The sequence below is a fragment of the Bufo gargarizans genome, chromosome 4, assembly GCF_014858855.1.
Source record: "Bufo gargarizans isolate SCDJY-AF-19 chromosome 4, ASM1485885v1, whole genome shotgun sequence".
NCBI lineage: Eukaryota > Metazoa > Chordata > Amphibia > Anura > Bufonidae > Bufo > Bufo gargarizans.
This window is the reverse complement of record NC_058083.1, coordinates 20,847,269-20,874,750: the sequence shown is the minus strand read 5'-3', so window position 1 is coordinate 20,874,750 and position 27,482 is coordinate 20,847,269. Positions and strand designations below refer to the sequence as shown.

Below are 27,482 nucleotides of genomic sequence, written 5' to 3'. Positions count from 1 at the left end.
CCGTCCACAGATCCCCCTCTCCATAACTGCGCCGTCCACAGATCCCCCTCTCCATAACTGCGCCGCCCACAGATCCCCCTCTCCATAACTGCGCCGTCCACAGATCCCCCTCTCCATAACTGCGCCGTCCACAGATCCCCCATAATAGTGTCGTCCACAGATCCCCCATAATAGTGTCGTCCACAGATCCCCCATAATAGTGTCGTCCACAGATCCCCCATAATAGTGTCGTCCACAGATCCCCCATAATAGTGTCGTCCACAGATCCCCCATAATAGTGTCGTCCACAGATCCCCCATAATAGTGTCGTCCACAGATCCCCCATAATAGTGTCGTCCACAGATCCCCCATAATAGTGTCGTCCACAGATCCCCCATAATAGTGTCGTCCACAGATCCCCCATAATAGTGTCGTCCACAGATCCCCCATAATAGTGTCGTCCACAGATCCCCCATAATAGTGTCGTCCACAGATCCCCCATAATAGTGTCGTCCACAGATCCCCCATAATAGTGTCGTCCACAGATCCCCCATAATAGTGTCGTCCACAGATCCCCCATAATAGTGTCGTCCACAGATCCCCCATAATAGTGTCGTCCACAATTTGTTTTAATATGGCCTTTGAACATATTTTTTCAAGTAAGATCATATAAACCTCTCTGTTTTGTAATTTTGTCGTTTTTGCCGATTAATCGATTAATCGTAGAAATTAATCGGCAACTAATCGATTATTCAAATAATCGTTAGCTGCAGCCCTACATGAGAGTAAGAAAAAAATAAATGCAAAGTCACTGATTATTACGAGTACTTCATTCTCCCTCGAGCAGAATAATCCTTTGGTAAGACACAGATCTATCAGAGGCGCTGATCACGTCTATATACTCACATGCATGTTATTTATCCTGTTACGACTTATCGTCCGCCTGTAGTAGCTGAAGTCATTCTGGATTGCTGGGTTTCTCATCTGAAAACAGATAACAAGCACTGACGTGACGCCGCTTTGTTCTCCATCCTCGGGTGCAGACTGTAAAGCTGCCTATACAAATTAGATGCCCAAACTATGCCGATTTCAGGGGTTCAGCTGACCATCGAATGTTTATCCCCCAATGGCTGATGTCGGGGGAGATCAGGAACGGGCATGTTGGATTTCAGCCCTCCATCCTTCTCAGAGATTAAAAGGGTTGTCTCACTTCCTCTACATAATAAATGCCATTTGCTGAAGTTAATACAAGGCACTTACTAATGTATTGTGATCGTCCATATTGGCCCCTTTGCTGGCTTCATTCATTTTATCATCATATTATATACTTCTCCTTTCCATGGGTACGACCACCCTGCACTATAGGAAAAAGCACCAGCCTATGTCAGCTCCTACGATCCTGGACAGAGAAGCTGGCACTTTTTCCTATAATGTGCAAGTATGACCACAGCTGATGGATTGCAGGGTGGTCGTAACCATGGAAACGAGCAGTGTATAATGCGATGGGAAAATGGATCCAGCCAGCAAAGTAGGCAATATGGACGATCACAGTACATTAGTAAGTGGCTTGTATTAACTTCCTCTACATAATAAATGCTATTTGCTGAAGTGAGACAACCCGTTTAACCACTACCAGGAGTCTAGCAGTAGCTTTCTCCCCATTCATACACAACACACGCCTGGCCGAGCAGATATGTTTGGGAGAACTGGGAGGCATAGCTGTAGGCCAAATGCGCAATCGGCCAGTAGTCATCTCATGTGTACAGCCAGCTTAGAGGGTGTCTGTCACCAGAATTAACCCCATTAAGCTAGCTGACATTAGCGATGTGCTAATGTCAGCTAAACCTAACTAGCCTATTCCTACTTTTATCTATTCCCCCGTTAGGTCAGAAATATAACTTTTATAATCTGCCAATTAGGCTCTAGGTGCAGGGGGGGGTGGTGCTCCTGCTTCTAGAGGCTCCGTTCTCCCACCTCTGGCCATACCCTGCTACACTAGATGGACAGGGCCAGGCTGCATTGGTCTCCTACTGCCAGCCCTGTGCACTGGGAAAATCTTGCGCAGGCGCAGTGAGGAATCTGGCAGCCGGCGAGCGCCCTTCACTCACTGCGCCGACTACTGAACGGGACGGCGCAGGATTTACATGGCATACAGTGCCGGAGGTAGGAGACCAACGCTGCCTGGCCCTGTCCATCTAGTGTAGCAGCGCGTGGCCAGAGGTGGGAGAACGGAGCCTCTAGGAGCAGGAACAACACCCCCTGCACCTATAGGCTAATTAGCACATCACTAATGTCAGCTAGCTTAATAGGGTTAATTCTGGTGACAGAAACCCTCTAAGCTGGCTGACATTAGCGATGTGCTAATGTCAGCAGACCCTAACTCTCCTAATCTTATGCTTATTGATGCCCCCGTTACTGAACAATTTTAACTTTTATGACATGCTAATTAGCCTCTAGGAGCAGGGGGGGGGGGGGGCATTGCTCCTGCTCCTAGAGGCTCTGTTCACCCACCCTCAAATCGTGCCCTGCCAACATTGATTGACAAGGCCAGGCAGCGTTTGTCTCCTCCTGCCGGCCCTTTGTGCTGGGACTGCGCAGCCACAAGACAGCGAACCGGGAGGCGAACGCTGGCCCTGTCAATCAAGGATGGCAGGGCGTGACATGAGGCGGGCGAACGTAGCCTCTAGGAGCAGGAGCAATGCCCCCCCCCCCCCTCCTGCTCCTAGAGGCTAATTAGCATGTCATAGAAGTTAAAATTGTGCAGCAACAGGGGGGCATCAATAAGCATAAGACTAGGAGAGTTAGGGTCTGCTGACATTAGCACATCGCTAATGTCAGCCAGTTTATTAGGGTTAATTCTAGTGACAGAAATCCTTTAACACATGCAGTCATTTTCGCAGTTACCTTCAGTTCATCAAAACGAAGGGTAAAGTGCAGAATTTCAGCAAACTCTTTCGCCAGGGCCTGCTCCCTCTCCAAGTGTTGTGTAGGAGTGTATGGGGGGCAGGTCAGCGACTCCAGTAGACTTTGCAAAGCTTTTTCTGTAGGAATAGAGCAAATGAAACTGCAGCAAAGGCAAGAGAAAAAAACTGAATAGTAAAGACCATCTTCACCTAGTAGAATTCATATTCACGTTAAGTGGCAGTAAGTGTAAGCGTCTATTAAGCTAACCCATTACTTGTAGCATATGATGGGCAGAAGGTGCTGAAGACTGGACTAGGGAGGACAGGACTTACCAAGTCTTTGAGAAAACTCATAAAACCGCTTCAGCCGGACGACAAGAGGGCATACCGAATTCCAGGCTTTCTCCTGAAGGGTGATGTCATTAGGATTTTGTATAGCCTAAAATTATACAGAATTTGAAAATCTCAATGGTGATCGTATACTGGATCCGGATCGAATATTCATATTTCTTTAACGGGGCTCTCAGCGTTGGACAATTCCAACTGGTTAGACACATGCCTTGACAATCTGATCACAAAGCGCTTCTCACCCCACCCTGACCCCCAACAATCTGTAATCTACAAGTGTTCACTTTCCCTACGCTCTTTGTAGCCACCCTCCACCCCGGATAAGAGAGGAGGATCCTGAAGAAAGAACCCCCTCTATGGACTACAGTACATATACGTGCCACCATCCAAATGGCACAATACTGGTCAGACTTCGGCAGTCCTGTCCAAATACTATGCCGCCTTTACACGGGAAAGTACAGTATGATAACAGGTCTGCTTTACAGAAGGTCAACAAGCATTCTGACTACTGCAGACCCCTCTAGCCTTCACTCACAGCCGTGTATTCAATGGACTTAAGGACTTGGGACAGGTCATCAATATCAAAATAGGAAGGGGCCCGACTCCTGGCACCGCTACTAATCAGTTCTGCAGCAGCTCCAAACAGTTACTGGAAATAAAGAGCTCCGTCCATTATGTAGAGACTTGTATGGGAGCAGCACCAAAATAACCAGCGCCGGCCACTATACAACGGACAGAGCAATGTAGTTCTAAGGGTGCATTCACACGGCCATATGAACGGGTCCGCTAAGTTGCGGACCCATTAATTTTAATATAGAGCAGGTCCTATTCTTGGCCGCAATCACAGACAAGAATAGGCATTTTCTATTTAGCACTAGCCATGTGCAGTTATCCTTGATCTGCGGATCCGCAATTTGCCGACCGCAAAAACACTTACGGTCATGTGAATGGAGCCTAAGGCCAGAGGTACGGCAGAATAGCTATATAGGCGCTGGGAGTTGGCCCCACTGCCAATCAGATATTGATGACCTATCCTCAGGATAGGTCATCAATATTAAGCATAAAAAGAACCCCGGCACAAAAGGAAAGGTCATCAATATTTATCAGCGGGGGTCCCACTCCCAGCACTTCCGCAATCAGCACTGTGGTGGGTAACATCCCATCTGTTCGTCCGCAGCACAGCCCCACTCACAGGACCGCTCTGCAACACCAAGTACAGCCACTGTACAGAAGGGCGGCGCTGTACCTGATATACAACAAAGAGGCCGCAGCAGCACTACAAGCAGCTAACCGGCGGGTGCTCCTACCCAGCTGGAATTGCTCATGTGGAAGTGTGAACACGTCCTAAGCTCGGTTTTACACAATCAGAATACTGCTGGGTTTTGAGGTCCATGCTACCACACTTGGATCTACAAAACTAAAATTGACCTTCGTACAAGCGATCTAGGATCGGTTCTGTAGGACCATGGGGGGGGGGGGGGGGAGAATTTGGTTCTCGTTGCCATTACATGGATGATAAAATAAGCTCACATTACTTTCACACTTCCAAAATTGAGCAGCAAAACCTGGCCCCCTGTGGTTTTACTGAACATAATCTATATATCCATAGGGCTCTGTGAAGGCCCATTTCTGCTTAGAACAATGAGGGGCCGGGAGTTGTGGCTGTAACACGTCCATCATACAGCACTCGGACAGTTTTTTACTCTAGGGCAGGATGAGGCCATACATCTCGTATCTCTTGTCCGGCTCCTTTGTACGCTTGCAGATCTGACAGAATGCTCTCAGATTCCTGCAAGACGGCGTTGACCTGGTTCCACACCTCCCTCTCGCAATCAGTTGGTTGAGCATCTGGAACATAAATGCAAGAAAATAAGAATTCTTAAGCAACACCCACAAATATTCACATGCCAGTACTTGGAAGGAATTGTCCGGGCTTTTACTATTGATGACATTAATATCAGTATGCCGGGGGTCCGACACCTGGCACCCCCACTAATCAGCTGTTTGATGAGATGGCACGCTCCGTGCGCACAAGTCGTCTCCTTTCTCTCTTCCTGTCCGTGGTTGCTTTCTATGGTAAAGACCAGAGACAGCAGCGGTGAACAGGAAGAGAGAAGGGGGACGGCACGTGTGCACTGCGGGTGCCGTCTCCTCACACAGCTGATCAGGTGGGTGACGGGTGTCGGATGTAATAAACTGGTTGATGACAGCCACTCATGTCTCATGTTGTGTCGAATCAAGGTAAAGTGTTGTGTCGAATCAAGGTAAAGCGTTTTGGGAAGGTGACGTGCATCTGTAATATGCCTTACCTTAGGATAGGTCATCAATATCGGAGTGTGTGGGGGCCTACTCCTGGCAAACCCACCAATCAGCTGCTCGAAAGGGCTGCAGCGCTACCGCCTCTTCACAGTCTACCAGGCACAGCGCCATGCACTGTATAGTGGCTGCACTTGGTATTGCAGATCAATTCCATTCACTTCAAAAGGGACTGAGCAGCACAAAAGGCCATGTGATCAACGGAGGTGACGTCACAGGCCGAGGAAGGAGGTGCAGCGCTCGCCCAAACGCTGAGCCCCTTTAACCAGCCGATCGTGGTGGATGTTGGGAGTTGCACCCTCTACCATAAAATCAGATATTTACGACCTATTCATCATTCTTTTATTCCCAGACAACCCCTTTAACCCTTTGCACGGCAAAGAACTAAGTCTTCAAGAACACTATGACCTAAAGGGTACAGCGCAGGTTTGGAAATATGCAGCATGTCCTAAAACCTGCAGATTTTTTCAGCCTAGCGTGTATAGGGTCCTGCGAGTGTGGAATCCGCACCAACAATTTCCCATAAATCCGCCTAATATAATATGGCAGGGGGGGCTCTTTATGTATACCGCCATGTGAACACCTCAGCTCACCTGGGGCAGGGACAGCAATGGCTGCAAGGGCTCTATACATTACAAGCGGCTCAATACTAAGTGCCAATCTGATCTGAATCAAACCCCATGTGTGATAAATCTAGCAGGGGGTGCCTTCTAGGACGTGGTCCGGGCCCTCCAGTGAAACACGCTAGCTTGATTTCCGAAGAATCTTGGCTGGCTCCGCCGTGCTGGGAACAATTCAGGCATTCTGACAAGGACGCCTCTCAGGTAACATTGTCCGACCTGTACGGCTGCCAGGAACGACGATACGTCCTGGCCGGCTCCCTCCGAGCACACTTCATGCTAGTCTATACCTTACTAATCAGGGCTGTTCTGCCTTCCCATAGACCAGAGAGGTCTGTACGTGTCTAATGACCCCTCGAATATCGCTCTCCTCTGTGCCTCCATTCATGATGCAAAATTACCCAGCATCCCGGCTGAAACCTGGACGGCATACAGGATTATTTATGTATGTGGCCATAGATCACCCCTGGGAACAGAACGAATTCAGTACACTCTGCACAGGCTCCATGAGACTAGAAAGAAACCCGATTTCTCCCCCCCCCCCCCCTCCCCCCCCAGAAACAGCGCTGCTCTTGTCCATGGCCGATGCTGCAATACCAGGATCGGTGTATGGACAAAAGGTCACCAGGTCACTGATGTGTGGACGCCACTTACTCTACATAAGTTGGAAATATTGGGCATCTACCACCAGTTTCCTGGAAAGAGAGATGAAAGGGGTGTTCTGGGAATTAAACATTGATGACCTATCTTCAGGATGTGACATCAAAGGAGGCGCCGAGGTCTCGTCAAACAGGTGACTGGTGGGTATTCAAATCCCCCCATAGAGGGCATCTGTCAGCAGTTTTGTCCCTATGACACTAGCTGACCTGTTCCATGTGTACTTGGCAGCTGAAGACATCTGTGTTGGTCCCATGTTCATATGTGCCCGCATTACTGAGAAAAATGTTTTAATATATGCAAATTAGCCTCTAGGAGCAACGGGGGCGTTACCATTACACCTAGAGGCTCTGCTCTCTGCAACTGCACTGCCCTTTGATTAGAAAACGCCATCATACCTGGTCCTGTCAAAGTGCAGAGGGCGCAGCAGTTGCAGAGAGAGCAGAGCTTCTAGGTGTAATGGCAACGCCCCCGTTGCTCCTAGAGGCTAATTTGCATATATTAAAACATCATTTTTCTCAACGCGGACACATATGAACATGGGACCAACACCGGTGTCTTCAGCTGCCAAGTGCACATGTAACAGGTCAGCCAGTGTCACAGGTACAGAACTGCTGACAGATGCCCTTTAAGGCCTGGGCTAGCAGTCAACACTCCGATGTGTGAGCAGTGGTGAAATGGTGTAAATGCCAAGACCGCAGTGTCTCCCTACGGGATAAGGGACCGCAATAGATCTTAGTTTTCTGCCATGTTCACACATCTGGATGTGACTTTCCTTCCCCTGGGAATGCAGAAAGTCCACAGGTTAAAGGGGTTTTACGGGCTTTTAATATTGATGACTTCTCCTCAGGTCCTCGTCTCCCTTCCTGCTGCTGCCATGTCTACGGCAAAGCAGCAGCAGGAAGAGAGACGGGAGACGGCACGTGCACATACAGATGATCAGCGGGGGTGCCAGGTGTCGCACCCCTGCCAATCTGATATTGATGATCTATCCCGAGGTCATCAATATTAAAAGCCGGAGGAACCCCTTTAAGACTAGACCTTACTCCGTAGACATCAGCAGGTGATAGAAGATATGCCCTGCATGTAGACTACATGTGTGTGCGAAGTCTGTACGACATACCATGAACTTCATGTCCGTTTTAGTAACTACTTGCATTCTCCATGTAACAACAATTCTGGAGCATCTCTGCGTATAACTTGTATTGTCCCGCTGTTATTCCTCCTAACAAGGTATGACTATGTTGACAGCTGGGCAGTATGCCCCTGTGTCACAGTCTGACCCTGTCCAATCACTGCAGAGGGGGTCCAACTGTGACAAGAGGAATAACAGAGGGACAGTGCAATGCACATAAGAATAGATGTTCTGGAACAGTTATTTAATAGAAAGTATTTTCTAAAACTGACATGTCAGGAGGGGCGACTGAGTTCTCTTTTTTTTTAAATTACATTTTAGGACAAAGAAATTAAAATATCTCAAAATAAAACATTCAGTTGTGCATACATTTACGGAGAAAGTCTCAGATTTTCTGAACACAGAAACAATGATGAAAACGCAGAAATTCGCTTTACAAGCCATGCAATGTGTTAGTCATGCAGATTAGTGAAGACAGCATGCCGTGGGTTAACCGAGCAGATCTGGAGGGCATTGTGTGTGTGACCCGCCCTTCTAAAGTCAGATCTGATTTACTAAATACCGGTACCAGAATTTTGCCTGGTGTCCTGCCTCTGTTATTGTTCCTGAAAACGAACAAACAAATTGGCAACTGGACGTTACCGTTGCTCTAGTCAGAATGTGTCCCTAGTGTGACAGTGATCATGTGCAGGGACACACCCCTAACCCCTAACACCCAGCTGTCCGTTTATTCATACAATGCCAGGAGGAGTAACAGAGGAACTGAACAGATCAAGAGATGCAACGTAAGTAACTATTAATCAGACAATTCAGGATAGATGACTGGTCCTCTTCAAAGGGGTAGCCCGAATTAGGCCTCATATATACGACCATAGGTATTTTGTGGATCCTCACCAAATCCCTTAAAGGGGTATTGCCATCACAGACAATGGGGGCATTTCGCTAGGATATGCCCCCATTGTCTGATAGGTGGGGGTCCAACACCTATGACGAGAACGGAGCGGGGAGAGTGGTTGCTGGAGGACCCCGGGTCCGACCACCGCCAAGCGCTCTCCCCATACAAGTGAATGGGAGTGCAAAGCGCTTGAGGCCACCGCTACCATTTATTTCTACGAGGCCGACGGAAAAAGCCGAGCAGCTCGGCTATTTTCAGCAGCCCCATAGAAATGAATGGAGGGCGGCTGCACATGTGCAGTGCGCCCTCCAACACCTTTCCCCGCTCAGTTCTCGGTGTAGGTGCGGGTCCCAGAGGTGGGATCTGCAGCTATCGGACAATGGGGGGCAAAACCTAGCGATATGCCCCCCATTGTCTGTGATGGGAATACCCTTTTAAATGTACTAAAATAAAAAGTTTGCGTTTCCAAGCTACAGCGATGACGAAGCCATATGCAGCAAGTTGCCACTGCAGCCAATCACTGACCTCAGCAGTACACAGCACAAGGCCGCTGTGCAGCAATGGTGACCGGAGCACAGAGCTGGAAATTGTGGAGATTTTTTCACATATAGAGGCACTAAGGAGGTTTAAGACAATTCGGTCTACCCCTTTAACTGACCATAACCACTAAGGATAATGCGTACTGCAGTAACACAGAATGCCTCAAAATCTGCCACTGCCCCCCTCTAGTCATACCTCCAGAAACCTTTATAAAAAAAACAAGAAAATTGTTAAAGGGAGTGTCATCGGGAAATTCACTGATAAACCGGCCTCGATGTCTTGTAAGGCTAGCTCGGTTGAATGTAATGATTCTGTTACTTTATTCCATATGTAAATGAGCAATTAAGTGCACCGAAGGCGGCCCAAGCCACTATGTGCATCCTTGCCTACTATACAAGCCGCCACCTCCTCTGCTTGATTGACAGGGCTATCTGAGGCGACTATACAGGAACATGGCCGTGTCAATCAAGGGCAGGGCTGGCAGAGGAGGACAGGTGCACACAGGGGCTTGGGCCCGCCATAGGTGCACCTAACTGCTCATCGTGTATTAAAAGTGAAAGGTATCACTACAATCAGCTAGACTACGCCTACAAGGCATCGTGCCTGGTTTATAGGGGAATCTCCTGGGGACAGTCGCCCTATAATAGATCAGACAGGCAGGAAGATGAGCGTGCAAAACCAGATTTGCAACAACGTAGAATCTCAGCACATATTTCATGGTGGATGCTCTGACATCCCTTAAGATAGGGCAACCAACAGTGGTGTTAAAGGGCATCTGTCAGCAGTTTTGTACCCATGACACTGGCGGACCTGTTCCATGTGCGCTTGACAGCTGAAGGCATCTGTGTTGGTCCCATGTTCATACGTGTCTGCATTGCTGAGAAAAATGAAGTTTTAATATATGCAAATGGGGATGTTGTCGTTACGCCTAAAGGCTTTGCTCTCTCTGCAACTGCTGCGCCCTCTGCACTTTAAATTGACAGGACCAGGCATTGTAAATGTCATCACATCTGGACCTGACTTCTCCTGCAGAGGGCGCAGCAGTTGCAGAGAGAGGGCAGAGCCTCTAGGTGTAATGGTAACGCCCCCGTTGCTCCTAGAGGCTCATTTGCATGTATTAAGACATCATTTTTCTCAGCAATGCGGGCACGCAGGAACATGGGACCAACACAGATGCCTTCAGCTGCCAAGCGCACATGGAACAGGTCAGCCAGTGTCATAGGTACAAAACTGCTGACAGATGCCCTTAAATGTCCCGGCATTTCGTGACGTCTATGTTGTCTGCAAATCCGCAGCAAGCAGGTGACATGCAGCAGGGTTAGTACAGAAATCATCACCGCCAAGCAAGAAGTGTGCTCACTTTCAAAGTCAAGGAAAAAGTTTGGTCCCTGATCAAGCTCTGTGCATGTAAGAACTTTTAAAAGATTTCCCATTTGGCTCCTGAAAAAGGGAAAAAAAGAGAAGAAAAAGGAAAGAGGTGCTGAGTGGGTGAGAAGTAACATGCAGTGTCCAGTGCAGAGGTGGGGGCTCCCGGCCGCTCTCCGGGGCAGAAGACAAGAGGTTCACCTACGGACACCTTTACTCTAAAAAAAACAAAAACTTACTTTCAAAATCCAGGAAAAAATGTGGATAATTTTCTATTTCCCTGGTTAGCACTTTAAGAAGATTACCCATCCCAGCAAACCTGGTGGATACAATACAGAACAGTACACAATGGTCAATGAATGGGTTAAAGTCAATTAGCGCACCAAATCATGTATGCCTGAAAAACAACCAAAATCTACTTCAAGGGGCTAAAATATTTGACCTTTCGACAGGATAGGTGATAAACGTTGGATTGCCGTGGGTCCGAGGGCAGCGATCCCGAAGCAGTGCTGTGCATGTCAGTCTACTCAGGGCAGGCAGAGCGCGGTCTACAACTGAATGGCGCGGTGGACTGACGTGCGTATTACTGCTCCATTCACAGAGGAAGTCCTCCAGCCTCAGGGTCGCCGGGGGTCCCAGCTGGCGGACCTTAGCGACCCAACATTTATCACCTATCCTGGGGACAGGAGAAATACTTCTTCGCGGGATAGCCCCTTTAAAGGGGTTGCCTCATCATAGACACGGGTGCCCATCATCAGGCTACATCACCAATGTCTCATTGGCAGGGGTCCGACTGTCATGTCTCTCACTGAAGGAACTTCTCCGCCTCCTCAGCTTTTTCTGGTCCGGCACAAGAGTTGAGACGAGAATGGCGGACGTGGCTGAGCTGTACTCGAGGGCCCCTTGCAGAATGGACATTGGGGCATCTTTGAGACAACCCCTCTTAAGACACTTTCCCGCGTCATATTTCAGCGGTCTGCATTTCTCTTCCAACCAAAGTCACCACGCTGGTTTTCAGCTTCTTCCTGTAAAGCATTTTAATTGCACAACTATGAGAAACCAGACAATGTGTAAACTCGGCACAACCCCTTTAGAAAAAAAAATGCTGCCGACACGAGGAGACAATGTTTTTCTACAGTCAGATCATCCGTAATTTTCATCCCTTTTGCTCGTGACAATGATTTTTGACGATTGTGGTCAACACTCCTGTGCGGAGCGATCCAGTCCATCCTCACCAGACCCATGTATTCCTGTCTAGTGCCAAAGACTTCCATTGTCGCATCCATTTTGGGACCCCCTTTTTCTGTTAAAAGGGTTGTCGGAATTAATTTTAATTACCGTAATAACATTTTAATTAAACAGAAGGGCAGGGAATGTGTTCAATAAAAAAAAAAAAAAAAAAAAAAAAAAAAAAAAAACATGACTGCTGCAGCCAGTCACTGACCCAAACAGTCTCGTGATGTATACCACTGAGACAAGAGGATGGCTGCAGTCGTCAGCCACAGAGTACGTGCACGTCATGGCTCCACTGGCGGGGAGGATCAGGGTGGCAGTGCTGTGACATAGGGGGTTTGGGACGGGTATACGTTTTCTATTTTTATTCCAAAATATGCCAATACTTCCCTACCAAGAAAAATGTATTCCAGGGAGTAGAATACAGAGGACCCATCCTCAGGATCTAATCGGTGGGGATCCAACCAAAGCACCCCAGCCTCCTCAGACAACCAAGAACAATGCCAGATGTTTTGCAGTGGCTGTGCATGGTATTGCAGCTCAGGTCCTTTTACTTCAATGAGATTAAGCTGCACTTAGGACCAATAGACGTTGAAGTCAGTGGCTTAGGAAGAGACCACAGCTGATGGGAGGGGGTGCTGGGAGCCAGACCCCCACTGATCCGATATGGATAAACGATCCCGGGGGTGGGTTATCAATATTGCACCTATAGAGAATCCCTTTAACATTGGTCACATTGCCTTTAATGCAGAAATACTGTAACCCCCCCCCACATACCTAGGCACGTCAGACTTCATGAAAGATAATGTGTCCGTGGGTTTGAGGCTTGGATGGCGACCTGAAGCCTCAGGAGTTTCTTCTTTCCCATAGAGAATCCCTTTAACATTGGTCACATTGCCTTTAATGCAGAAATCCTGTACCCCCCCATCTAGGACACAGACCCCTTCTATCTGACCTCCACTTGCCCACCTAGGGCTATAACAAGTCGTAGCTTTGCCGACCGCAAAAAGAAAAGCTTTAGGCTGATAACACAGATACTTCCAGCCTTTTCTAATAAAAATCCACCCGACTTCCAGGGATGAAAAGCCGGCCGAGCGTCGTGTATGTGAGCCTTTGTTTATTTTGCCGTAAGCTGCGGTCGCAGGAGCGTTCCCCCGAAAAGAGGAGGTCGGCGCTTGTCTGCCCAGCGAATAAAGCCTGGCAATGTGTAACAGGATCTGGACGGGGACGGTGGCGAGGAGGATTTGTTTACTTTCTCCGGAGCGCAGATCTCCCGGGGGGCTTAGTCATGTGAATTAGGGGGCACGCGTTTGTTTAGGCCGCTGTAAATGTAATAATCGTGTCCACATTACTGCGCATACAGGAGCTGGAGACTGTGGCTTCCAGGCTTAACCAGGGGCAAGGACTCCCCGTCAATAAGGCTTTTTCTACCCAGGCACCTCAGACTTCATGAAGGATAATGTGTCCGTGGGTTCGAGGCCTGGATGGCGACCTGAAGCCTCAGGCGTTTCTTCTTTCCTGTTAATGAAGCTATTTAAAAAGTAGGACGGCGGTGACCGCAGCTTACATGGAGCGGGAGAAAGTACGAAACATTCACATCCCGTGTATAGAGATGGGGTGAAAAGAGAAGGGGGAATGGTGACTCCTTACCTACATCATTCATTTAAAGGGAACAGGAACATCATTTATTCTGAAGTCTATGTCCATCTTTGAAGAGCATTTTACACTTCACAAATATTCTTATTATGTATCCGAGGGATACCATGTTTTATACTCCAGAGCTGAAATCATAGTTCTGCAGAGCTGAAATCTCCCAGAATTCTGCAGGTTCCGAGGGTAGTGTAGTACACGCGCTATGTAGTAACCAGACATAAGTAAAACTACACAGGGCTATTTTCACATGGAGTTTTGGGGAGTATTCTGCATCAAAATCCACATCCCATGTACGTCAATCAGAATTCCACAACCTCAGCCATGTGCACAGGAAAACTTTAGAGTGTATTTCTAGCAGCAAACAAAAGGATTAACCCCACAGCCTCAGATTTCTGCTGAACACAGATTTCGTGTGAACACAGCCTTAGGCCTATTGCACACGGCCGTTTTTTTTTTCCCGTTTACTGGCCGTTTTTTGCATTCCGTATACGGTCCGTATACGGAACCATTCATTTCAATGGTTCCGCAAAAAAAACGGAATGTACTCCGTATGCATTCCGTTTCCGTATTTCCGTTTTTCCGTTCCGTTTTAACATAGAACATGTCCTATTATTGCCCGCAAATCACAGTCCGTGGCTCCATTCAAGTCAATGGATCCGCAAAAAAAACGGAACACATACGGAAATGCATCCGTATGTCTTCCGTTTCCGTTCCGTTTTTTCCTGAACCATCTATTGAAAATGTTATGGCCAACCCAATTTTATCTATGTAATTACTGTATACTGTATATGCCATACGGAAAAACGGAACGGAAAAACGGAACAGAAACGGAAACACAACGGAACAGCGGATCCATGAAAAACGGACCGCAAAACACTGAAAAAGCCATACGGTCGTGTGCAATAGGCCTTATAGAGGTGTGAGACACTGAGTCTGTTGACCGTTTTCAATGACAAACCAGCAAAACCGCGAGAACGTAACGTGCAGATCTGGGGTAAATTGCTGAAATCACACATGCGGTTTTTGATGCGTTTTATTTCAGCCAAGGCCGGAAGTGGATACAAAAGGAATGGGGACTGCAAAGGACAGACTTCTACTCCTCCTGCCTGCGGGACCCACGTCTGGCTTTCGGAAAACAGCATGGGGGAGATTTACTAAGCATGTTGCACCAGAATTAGGACGTAAAAAGAATGGCATTTTGATTTGTACCAAATAGATCAACTGATTTCTCCAGAATTTTTATCATAAAGAATGCATCACGACAGAAATAAGTTATAAATGTCAAAGTGGGCAGGGCTATCAAATTGGCGCATATTACGCTTCATTTATCATCTTCTTATGGGCAAAAATGGCTCAAGACAATCAAGCCAGTTTATGTGGTGGTGGTTTGTGCAAAAAAAAAAAAATAATCGCATTTATGAAAAGTGAAACCAACTCCTGGTGGGAACAAGTGATAGGTAAGGCTACTTTCACACTAGCGTTTTTTGCGGATCCATCTGCAAAAACGCTTCAGTTACAATAATACAACCGCATGCATCCGTCATGAACGGATCCAGTTGTATTAGGTCTTATACAGCCATGACTGATCCGTCATGAACCCCATTGAAAGTCAATGGGGGATGGATCAGTTTTCTATTGTGTCAGAAAACGGATACCTGCATTGTGCATCAGGACGGATCGGTCTTGCTCCGCACCACATCGCGGACAGAAAAACGCTTCTTGCGTTATTCTGTCCGCGATGGGAGCGCAACCAAACGGAACGGAATGCATTTTTTCCTTCAGTTCAGTTTTGTCCCCACTGACAATGAATGGGGACAAAACTGAAGCGTTTTCATCCTATGACGGATCTCAATAGCAGAATTGAAAACGCTAGTGTGAAAGTAGCCTAAGAAGAAGAAAAAAAAAAAAAAGGAGGAGGAGCTTATTTTCTCTAATAGGAGCTAAACAACGGGGTCCAACAAAAACGCGTGCCAAGTGTGAAACAAAAGTCACAATTCGCCAGTGGAAATGTCGCAAATATGCTTCAAAAGTCGCAATTGAGTGTCAAAATTCTCAAGTGTAGTCTGGCGGGGGCGGATTGAAATGGCACATTTCTGGTTAAGAAGTCGCATTTTGGTGCCTGTTGGTGTTAAAATGTCGCAAATCAAGAGAAATAGGCGAATAATCAAGATGACATTTTAAAAAGTCACATTTTACAAGTGGTGTGCACCTTTTGATATAGGAGGCGAAACAAATCACCAGTTTTCATCTGTAACTTTAGTATTTTTTTGGGGGGCGCAAATTACGCCATTATTGATAAATGTCCCCCTGTGCGTGTCTGCAGCCCAATATAGGCTCTAACTCAATTGGTGCAATATAGAAATTGACCAAAAGATGTATGTGATGGGACTTGACTTTAAGGCTCCAGTCAGACATCCGCAATTCTATTCCGCATTTTGAGCAACGGAATTGCGGAACCATACATTTCTATGGGGCCGCACGATGTACGTGCCCCGATCTGGAATTGCGGACCCGCACTTCCGGGTCCGCAATTCCGATCCTGAAAAAAAATATATGTCCTATTCTTGTCCGCAATAGCAGGCATATTCTCTTAGTGCCGGCAATATTTTCCAGGAGCAGAATACTGATGATCCATCTTCAGGTTAGGTCACCAATATCAAAATCGGCAGGGGTCAGACTCCTGACACCCCCGCTGAGGTTGCGGAGCTCCAGTGAGCACTATGGCCTCCTCACAGCGCCATACACTGTATAGTGGCTGTGCTTGGTATTGCAGCCTAGGCCCATTCACTTAAATGGGACCGAGCCGCACATAGGACAAGCGACCAATAAACTGGAGCGTTGCAGCTGACTGGGCGGGGTGCCGGACCCCCCCCACTGATCAGATATTGATGACCTTATCCCATGGATAGGACATCAATATTCTAGTACCCAAAAATTCCCTTATAATCATTGAAAAGAGCTGCAGCTTGGTATTCTAGTCAAGCCCAAAATCTGAGAAAGCATCTGAAAGCGGATACGGGGGGCGCAGTTCTAGGGAGGCTTTCCCTGACAACACTGTGACAACCATTGTCAGACCTGGTAAGTAAACTGCAGATGGTCGCTAGTTCTGAACTGTGGCGTGTGAAGGCAAGGCTGGCGTCCTTACCCGAGAACAGGTGCCCGCCACACTGAGGCTTAGTATGTGCCGACACAATGATGTCCCCGCAAAAGCTCTCCAATTACCAGAATAGGAAAATGGAAATGAGGGAATTGCTCACAAGGCAATTCCATAAAACCTTCACACACTCCATCTAATCTTCGCATCCTACATGTGCTGGATGAATATTCATCATCTAAGAGGCAAACCCAATGGGTTTAGCACAATCGTATGTAAAACTCCCTGGTAATGTTTATTATGGAGGGCGAGAGAAGGCGAGCACAAAGCCATGTATTGTATGAAGCGCGGTATTGTGCGGGGAAGCTCAGCGCACACACAAGCAGACATTGTGCGGCTGTTTTCACAACCCTGCAATGCTACTCGGTGGATTTCCTGAGTAGGAGACGCTTACAACTCACAGACTACCCTACAGACACAGGCGGCGAGAGGGTCCTCCATCTGCAATCATCTGCTGCCCCCTGCTGCTTGCAGGACGAAAACGCAAAAAAACTAAAAAAAAAAAAAAAAAAAAAAGGAAACTGTAAATGGTCATTAAGGCTAGGTCTACGCAACGACAATAACTTGCGCGACAGATAGGGCACAACTACACTGTAACATTTGTCGCACCAATGCTGCGACGCGACAGTCACAGAAAAATACATTTCAAATAGACTATCATTATAGAAATTGTCGTGCGACAAGTGTTGCAGTGTAGTTGTGCCCCATCTCTGTCGCGCGACATTGGTGTAGACCTAGCCTAAAACATGGATGTAGTTAAAATTCCAACCCTGGTACTCGCTGGTGAAAGGTGCCTTCTCAAACAGCTGGTCGGCAGGGGTCCCGGGTGTTGGACCCCCACCGATCAGATGCTGATGACCTATCCAGAGGATAGATCATCAGTTTAAAAAAACTGCAGAACCCCATTAAAGAGAGGAGAACACCAACAAGGGGTAGAACCACCACACGTCCCTCTAACATCAATATATAATAAAAGAGTCAATCATGACATTACCCATGGCACTGAAATTATGGAAAATATCCTAATCTAAAATCTATAGTGAAGTCTGCATAACCCTAATCCTGAATAACTTATTCGTATTTACATATCTAAGCACTTCAGAATAAGAGATAGATAGAAAAAAAAAAAATCAATAATGAAAAGAATGCCATATCAAAAGAGGGACGATATCAGTGGTCCTGCCCTGTACCTCGACGCATGTTTCGCGTGTTACAGCTTCGTCAGAATATTCATTTTTTTACAATATTCATAGGATAACCCCTTAAAAAAGAAAAATAATCCCAAGTCCCCCTGCCGCTGTAACCTTCCCAGCGCTCAGCTAACTGCTTATTACTGTCCATACAGGCCCATTTAGTGCATGGCTTGTGGGAGTAGCGAATGTGAGGGGGACACCCATCATGGACCTCTTTTAGCTCAGCATACTTTTTTTTTTTTTTATAGAAAAGCTGTTGTGAAAAAAAATAAAAGTGTATTCGTTCACGTTATTTTACAGGGTGTCCACTAGGTGGAGCCGATCACTTACATTTGGATAACACAGGGCAGTACTATAACAACATACAATCAAAGCAAATGCACAAGACGCATTGCTTTAATATTTTACCTCTGGACCCGATGTCACTATATTATCAAGTGTTTATGTGAATGCAGAGAATAATTCTATATTATTCCTTCACATAAATGAAGATTGGTACAGATCATCAGCCCTGCATAAAATGATGCAGCAATAAGGGTTTGCAGCGCTTCCTCCAGACAAATAGCACTCCAGCTGCAATACCAGACACAACCCACAGACAAGAGTGGCGCTGTTTCTAAGGGTCCTGTACATAGGGCAGCAGAATGGCTCATGGTCCAGCTCTGGGATCCTGGATTAGGATCCAACTAAGGGCAACATTTGTGGAGTTTATGTACATAGCAGACGCAGTACATATTCATTATTTAGGAGCGGCATCTGCCGTACCAGCAGCGACACTAGAGGACGTCCCTGGGCTATTATGTGCTGTCCACTTTTACCGCTCCTCGGGGCCGTCGCCCCCTGCCGTGCAGAATCAATTCTGCATCTGCAATAAAAAGGTCATCTCTAAATGCAACATCGGATCGATAGACATTTTAATGAGATTTGCTGCAGGGGGCGGATTGCTGCTCCAGAGGCAATCGGTCACGTCCTCTGTGGTGTGTGCCGTAACACGGTTGCCGTGCATGCTGTTGCCAGCGGCAACGTGTTGCGGTTGCGGCGTGTAGGTGCCTCCTGCTTTCTCCAGGGGCCTTCCCTGTCTGGTGCCGGAGGGGTTAATTATCTAGCCGGTGGGGATTTAGGTGTGGACACCACGTTTATATTGCCTGTGGGCTGGGTTCAGTGTTCCTCCAGCCTGGCCTCTACCATCTGCCCAGTGCTTGAGGGCCACCTTGTGGAACATACTGTCATGGTGGGGAGTGGGAGAAAAACGGGGAAGCAGCTAGGCCTGGACACCGGGAAAAAGGGAGCTGGTCACCTCCGAGAGCTCCAGTAATAAAGCAAATAAATCAACTGCAATGAGGGTCTTTCGCGGCCGAACACTTTTTTACTCGAGCATCACGATGTTCGGCTGAACAACACGTATGCTCGAGCGCGATGCTAGAGTCTCCTCCCCGCATATTTTTGGGCTGCTATGCAGCCAATAGACGTGCGCGGAAGTACTGGCACTCACTAATGCCGTAGCCGTGTTGGGTACTGGCATTACAGTGATTGGCTGGCCGGAACGTGTCATTGGGGGCTATATAGCACCCAAAGACACGTGTTCGGCTCAGTCTTAGTCAGGGCGAGGTGCAGCAGCAGGGAGAGGAATTGGTTTGTTTGGCAGGTTTTACTGGTGAAAGGTGTTAGAGACCCAAAAGTCCTTTCAAGGACTATTGTTTTATCTGGCTGCCATATACAGTATATTATTAGCGCAACCTGCGCTAAATTGTGTGCAATTGTTTGGCCGCTGCTGACAGTGACACAACCTCTGATACATCTGTTGTGTTACATTTGCACTGTGAAATTACGGGCAATGTTTGGCTGCTGGTGGCAGCAACATTACCTGCACTACATCTCCTGTATAACGTTTGCACATCCTAAATATCTGTGACATTCAGTCTAATTTATTTGCGCATACACTTACAAAACCTGCGCTACTGTACGTGTGACTTACTTGCAAGCATATATACCATTTACTGTAATATGCAGAAGGCGAGCAGTAAGGGACGGGGAAGTGGCCGTGCTGCTGATGGTGCATATAGAGGCCGTGGCCCTGGGCGCAGTAACTCTGCCTGCTGCCAGAGCACAAGAAACACACTCATCCATGATACCTAGCTTCATGTCCCAGTTTGCAGGGTGGCGCAGGACACCACTCTCAAAGTCAGACCAGTGCGACCAGGTGGTCGGTTGGATTGCAGCAGATAATGCTTCCAGTCGGTTAAGCACCACCCTGTCTTCCACAAAGTCCAGTCTCAGTAGCCAAGAGTCTGGTCAACAGAATCCTCACCCTGATCCTCCATGCTCCCATCACCCCTTCTCCATTGCCAAGTGGTAGGTGTTCCGCAGTCTGGCGCTTTTTTTTTTTTAGTAAGTGCGGACGATAAAATAATTGACATTTGCAACTTGTGCTGTACCAAAAGGAGCAGAGGGCGTGAACACTAGCAACCTCACCACCACCAGCATGATCCACCACATGGCATCAAAGCACCCTAATAGGTGGGCCAAAAGCTTGGGTCCACAATCAGTGTCTGCGGGTCACACCACTGCCTCCTCTTCCACTGTGTTACAAGCTGGCCAATCCCCTGTCCAAGATGCAGTCCTGGATGCCTCCCACCCTACACCTGGACCTTCGCAAGCACCATCATCATCTACCACATCCACTTCCGTGTCCTAGTGCAGCATACAGATGTCCATACCCCAGGCCTTTGAACGAAAGCGCAAATACCCAACCACCCACACGCCATAGCACTAAATGCACACCTTTCCAAATTGCTGGACCTGGAAATGTTGTATTTAGGCTTGTGGACACAGAGGCTTTCCGCAGCCTGATGGTGGTGGCCATCCCTCTTTACTCAGTCCCCAGCCGCCACCATTTTTCCCGGTGTGCCGCCCCTGCCTTACACCAGCATGTGTCCGGAATCATCCCCCGTGTCCTGACACAACGCAGTTATTGGGAAGGTCCACTTAACAACTGACACAAGGACAAGTGCTTTCGGCCAGGGACGCTACATTTCCCTGACGGCACATTGGGTGAACGTTGTGGAGACCGGGAGAGAGTCGTACCCTGGGATGGCACAGGTGCTACCGACGCCAAGAATTGTGGGCCCTACTTCCATCAGGATTTCTGCCTACATTAGTGGCTGCAACACCCCCTTCTCCTCCTCCACTTCCACCTCTGAATTGCTTCCAGCTACTGACTGGTGCTGCAAGATGACAGTGTAGCACTGCAGTGGGGAAGGCGCAATAGGCTGTGCTGAAACTATGTTTAGGTGACAAACAGCACACTGAAGCAGAGCTGTAGCAGGGTATAAGGGACCAGATTGAGCTGTGGCCCTAGTCACTCCACCTACAACCAGGCATGGTTGTATCTGATAATGGCCGTAACTTGGTGGCAGCTTTGGAGCTCGGCAAACTCTCACACATACCATGCCTAGCCCACGTGTTCAACCTAGTGGTTTCCCAATTTGCCTGAGCTACTGGTGAAGGTGCGTCATGTGTGTGTGGTGCCCATTTCCAAAGTCATCTACAGCTGCTGCCGGTCTGGCAAGGCTGCGACACCGCTTACAATTGCTAGCTCACCGACTTGTGCGAAGTGAGCACGCGCTGGAACTCCCTTGCGTTATGCGCTTTTTTTGCCAACACAGATTACTGGTTGTTCGCCCTTCTCGACCCCCGCTACAAAAGAGAACTTCTCATCTCTCATTCCTGTGGTGGAGAGGACTAGCAAAATGGTGCAATACCAGAAGGTCCTTGTGGGAAAAATTGCTCCAAAAATTTCCAGCTGACAACGCTGGCAGCAGAGTACGTACTTCCTTGGGCAACCGAAGAGGGGAGACGAGGGGAACACACAGCAGTCCCACCAGAGGCAAGGCAACACTCTCCAAGGCCTGGGACAGTTTCATGACACCCCGCCAGCAACCTCACCCTCATGCGCGGCCTAGTGTCACAAGGAGAGAAAAGTTTTGGAAGATGGTGAAGGAGTACGTAGCAGACCGTGTCAGTGTCCTCAACTACTTATCAAAATGAACAAGGCCTGGATTGCCCCTGACTTCTCTACTCCAGAGAAAAGTGGCTGAACGTAAAGGCACTTTAAATGTTGCTTTTATGAATACACTGTATTCCCATGCACCCCTTCCACCACTAAAAAGGGAATATGGCTCAAAATTTAAACATGCTTATTAGGCTGCCCTCGCTCCTAATGTTTTAGAGGGTCAGCTCAGCAGCAGGCCCTCGCCCACAAAATATTTTAGATGGTCAGATCAGCAGCAGGCCCTCGTCCTTAAAGGGTTTCTACCACTTGGATTTCACATAATTAGGTGTCAGACACTAGCGATCCGCTAGTGTCTGCTCTGCCAAACTATCCTGCTATAATAGCTTTTGGGGCAGCCGTTTACCTAAAGAAAGAACTTTTATTAATATGCTAATGACCCTCTAGGTGCTATGGGGGTGTCATTAGCACCTAGAGGATCGGTCTACCTTCGCAAGATGCCGCCGCTCAGCGCCTCCCTCCAGCCCGCCCATCTGCTTCGGAATGCATCAAACGGACGACTTCACGCGCATGCGCCGTGCGCGGCTGTATTCGGCGCATGCGCAGTGAATGTCCGACCGCTTCCCTGCTCAGACATCTCCACTGCGCCTGCGCCGATGACGTCATTAGAGGGTCACCAGCAGGCCCTTGCTCCTAATGTTTTTGAGGGTCGCCAGCAGGCCATCAATCATAATTTTTCAAGGGTGTGTATGATGTCCTCCTTTATGTGTAATAAAGGATGTATTGGAGTGCCGATTCCTTGTAATTTGTGGCACCACTTGCACTTTATATACAAGTAAATATACAGGCAAGAATGTTTCCTAACACTTTTTCCTCTAAAATCGATTCTATCTTCAGTTTTGTGCGTATTATTGTCAGTCTGTAAAAGTGGCGACAAGAGATGCATCCAGACATCCTCCCCATGCTGCTCCCGAACCATTTCAGTGGTGTTCCCATCAATTTCTGACCTTTTCCTGTGAACCAGACACCCTCCCCTCTTCAGAGCAGGAGGTGCCCGGTTTAATGCTCGGGTTCTCCCATTGACTTCCATTGTGCTCGGGTGCTCTGCCGAGCACTTTGGTGCTCGATCAACACTAGTCAGCGCTCAAAACTGCCCAACTGCGCAGGTGCAACCCACATACATCGTCGGTTGTAGCCAAGCATGCAGAATAGTTTTCTCCCACAAGATGGGGGACATACACTTTTAAAAGGGAAAATAAATAAATAAATACCGCCTTTCTTAGCTGCACAGTACTTCGGGTGCCATGCAGCCATTTACAAATGCAGACGGACCAAACAGTGCCACCCTTAGTTTAATTAGAGCCCATGCGGCTTGCATTGTCAAGCAGATCCTGACTGTGGTTGTACCCTTAGGGCTCGATGCACACAAACTTATTTTTGGTCTGCATCCGACCCACAAAAAATGCGGAGAGAACATCCATGTGTTTGTTCCGTGGCACCCACAAAAAAAAAATAAAAAATACAACACGTCCTATTCTTGTCCATTTTCCAGATAAGGATAGGACCGTTCGATAGAGGGGAGGACGTTCCGTAAAATGCAGAACACACACGGTCGGCATCAGTTTTTTTTGCGGCTGTGTGCATGAGCCCTTAGGTATACTTTAACTTTAACATGGATCATCTAACAGAACTGCTGGAGTCAGTGGAGACTGCAGGAGCGGCAAGAGATTGGAGTAAAATTTTAAAAGTAGTATTTTTGCTGTTTCAAAAAAAATAAAAGTTTAACTCCACTTCAACCAGTGCCTTTAGTTTCGTTAGCATGGAGTACCCAAAATTCCTTCCCGTTGTTACACCTAGGATATTCTGCAGTTACTTCAGGATGCCCAGCAACCACTTGGCTTCTGCCTCAGTGACCACTTCAGTGCATGCTCCAGCACGGAGGAAGATGAGGATGATGAGGTCCAGGGACAGGGCAGCCAGTATGTTTCATGTCATTGCAGATGACCTCAGAATGGAGGCCGCACTTCAGTTTCTTTACAAACAAGTCATCCCGTGCCACAGCCTCATAAAACACAGGAGGGTTACGACTTCCCATCTGTGGCGCTTTACAAGGTGATGTCGCCAGCAGTGCAGCTGTGGGATTTCCTGCCGGGACCTTCCGCACATGGGACGCTCGGTGTGGACTCCAGGGCGGGGTTCACACTGGTCAGACTAACTGCAGTAGTAAATACAGGAGAAGCATTTGCAGGGATTGTTCGAACCGTCCCACCATAGACGGAGCCGCTCGCACATCTATACAATGGGGCCTTGTGTCACCATGATCTATGCAGCACAAAACAGCCCTACGTCAGGGCGGAGCAGCAGCTAGCGGAGAATATGGCTAAGAAAAAGGAGAAAAACAATCCCAGAAAAAAGTCAGCTTGTATCCACTGCCTGGTCTCCGACTGGTGACAGCAAAGACAGGAGGAGTCACTGTACCGCATAGCGGAGTTCTGTCCCAGCTCTGCCCATCCTTGACCTCTGCTTGAGTGACTGTCAGTCTTAACTGAAGTGTTAGCATTCGGTTCATGAACAGAGACGTTCAGGATGAACACAAATGTACATTTTTGCAGCCAAGCATGATAATAGTCGCCAGGTTGACACTTCCCCTGGGCACAGCATAAAGTAGCGTCAGCGACCCCGAATATAGAGGTGTAGCACTTATGGAGTAATTTTTATAAAATCACAGTATCGAGTGCAGCGGCCAAGAGTCCTCTCAATAATGGGGGCATGCTCAGGAGTCTTGAGCAGCAAACTCCCCTTTAAGGGGTCACCCCATTATAAATAGTCTACAGTTTTCAAACCAGCACCTGGATCTGAATACTTTTGTAATTGCATGCAATTAAAAATTTAGCAAAGATAATAAGTTATTCAATAAAATGTATCTGTATAGCGCCACCTGCTGTTTGTTTTTTCTTATTTCTTTGTCCTGCTCACTGAGATGGCCGCACATGCTCCGTTCCATCCTTAAAACTGCCTCCTGAGCTATGATAGGGAGAGCATGGACACGCCCCCTGAGCTGCAGCAGAACAGACCCTCCCCTTGAGCTGTCAGCTTGATATAAATCTAGCAGAGCAATGAATGTGGAGATCTCTGGATCCATGTGAGGTACAGGGCTGGTTCTAGTGTCATGTACTATATGAGGTCCGATTTTCATTTTTTGCATTAGTCACGGGTTTATGCCCTTTAAATGGGGCTTTTTCAGGACTTTACACAAAATCCCGGTGACAGGTTCCCTTTATAGAGCTGAGGACATGGGTTGCTAGATGGCCGCCAACACATCCACAATATCCAGTCCCCATAGCTCTGTGTGCTTTATATTAACTTAAGAAAAACTATTTGATAGATATGCAAATTAATCTGAGAAGAGTCCCGACCCAGAGAGGAGTCCAGCGTGAAGGAGCCCAGCACCGCCCGCATCCTCAGAATTTCCTCCTTTCTCCCTGACGCCACAAAGCTAGAGGGCAGTTATCTTACGATGCGCAAGCTAGCGCATGCACAGTTCGTTCCCCGAGGCAGATTCCAGCACAGGGAAGGAACACTATGCCGAAACTGCGCATGCGCTGGATCGCGAATCGCGAGATTACGGCGCTCTAGCTTTGTGACGTCGGGGAGCAAGGAGGAGATTTGGAGGATGAGGGGCGGTGCTGGGCTCCTTCACGCTGGACTCATCTCAGGGACAGGACTCATCTCAGGTTAATTTGCATATCTATCAAATCGTTTTTTTTAGACAATAAAAGGACACGGCGCTATAAGAACTGGGTATTTCGGATGTGCTAGCGGCGATCTAGCAGCACATGTCCGCAGCTCTATTCACAAAATCCAGGTGACAGGTTCCCTTTAATACTGATGACGAGTCCTCAGGATAGGTCATCAATATCAGATTGGCGGGGGTCTGACACCTGGCACCCCCATCAATCAGCTGGTTGAAGAGAAGGCCGTGCTCCAGTCTTCCCTTGATTACCTGCTCGCCATTGACATTGCAGCGGTGAGCAGATGTAACTACAAGCCGTCCTATTAACTTCTATGGGATGACTCCCTCCTATTCTATCATATACTACAGAGCTGTCCCATAGAAGTGAATGGGACGGCTTGTAATTACACTGCTCATCGCTGCGCTGTTGACGGTGAACAGGTAAACGATTAAGGGAAGGCTGTGCTCGCATGGGGCACAGCCCTCTCTTCAACCAGTAAATCGGCGGGGGTGATCTGATATTGATGATCTATCCTGAGGCTAGTTCATCAATATTAAAATCCCAGAAAATCTCTTTAAAAAAGGGAATATCCAGGAATTTCATATTGATGGCCAATCTTCGGGTTGGCGGGCGTGTTTGAAGAAGCCGCTGCACTCAGTGGAGCTCCAGTGATAGCTATGATTTCTTTACAGCTTACACAGTGCCGTACATCGTATAGTGGCTGTGCTTGGTATTGCAGCTCACCCTTATTCATTTGAATGGGACAGAGTTGGACCTCCAACCGATCCGATCTTGATAACTTTATCCTGAGACAGGTCATCAATATCAAATTCCCATATAACCCCTTTAACCTCCTGGTTTTGATTGGCAGCTCTCTCCCCATTACTGTGCATAGGGAAAACACTGCTAATCAGCAGTAGGTGGGGGAGAGGAGGGAGTCAGCAGCTCATGCATCCCGAGGATTCTGGGGAACATCGAAGTTTGAACACTCTTCAAGACTGAAAACAGATTTCCTACAGCCCAATCTTAAAGGGATTCTGTCATCAGATTTTACCCCTCTAACCTAAACATATGCTCATGTCCAGACTAATAATAAGAATCCTAAGCCGGCCTTATTAAACCTCACTGTGGCTCCATTTGCCCAAAAAACAGGTTTTTATAACCTGTCAATCACTTAAGGTGCCCAAGGGGAGGTCCGTTCATACAGGGTGCCCGCCTGCACCCCTTGCTGTCCGGTGCCCAGCGCCGCCTTCCCTGTCTTCAGCGCCGCCTTCGCAATCCTCCCCGTCCCTCTGCCAGATCCCTCGCCTGCGCGGGCTGTGAGGTTGGCGCCAATCTGCAGGTCATATCAGGGTTGAGAGAAGTGCGCATCAGGCCAGCGCATGTGCACTTCGCTCAACGAAGCCGCTGCCAGGAGTCTGCATGGGCGCATCAGGCTGAGCCTAGTGTGCAGGCGCGGGATCTGGCAGAGGGACGGGAGGATTGCGGAGGCGGCGCTGAGCTGTAGAAGGCGGCGCTGAAGACAGGGAAGGCGAGGGGTGCGGTCGGGCACCCTGTATTAACGGACCTCCCATTGGGCACCTTAAGTAGGTGATTGACAGGTTATAAAAACCTGTTTTTTGGGCAAATAGAGCCACAGTGAGGTTTAATAAGGCCAGCTTAGGATTCTTCTAATTAGTCTGGACATGAGCATATGTTTAGGTTAGAGGGGTAAAATCTGATGACAGAATCCCTTTAATTCTTCGTCC

At 47.9% G+C, this 27,482-nt stretch overlaps 1 protein-coding gene across 5 annotated transcripts in view; it reads right to left on the bottom strand.

Moving 5' to 3' along the window:
- CYRIA (CYFIP related Rac1 interactor A) overlaps nt 1-27,482 on the bottom strand; it is a 106,416-nt gene that overhangs the window by 13,203 nt on the left and 65,731 nt on the right. For 3 of the 5 annotated variants that reach the window (XM_044291972.1, XM_044291970.1, XM_044291971.1), the window contains exons 3-7: nt 10,998-11,077; nt 4,957-5,078; nt 3,216-3,321; nt 2,884-3,020; nt 886-963 (exon numbers count right to left, since the gene is read on the bottom strand). In XM_044291972.1, the coding sequence (XP_044147907.1) occupies nt 886-963; nt 2,884-3,020; nt 3,216-3,321; nt 4,957-5,078; nt 10,998-11,067 (513 nt within the window). In that variant the 5' untranslated portion in view covers nt 11,068-11,077. Of the gene's footprint in view, nt 1-885; nt 964-2,883; nt 3,021-3,215; nt 3,322-4,956; nt 5,079-10,753; nt 10,834-10,997; nt 11,078-27,482 lie in introns of all 5 variants that reach the window. The other 2 variants (XM_044291969.1, XM_044291968.1) reach the window with 1 other exon arrangement.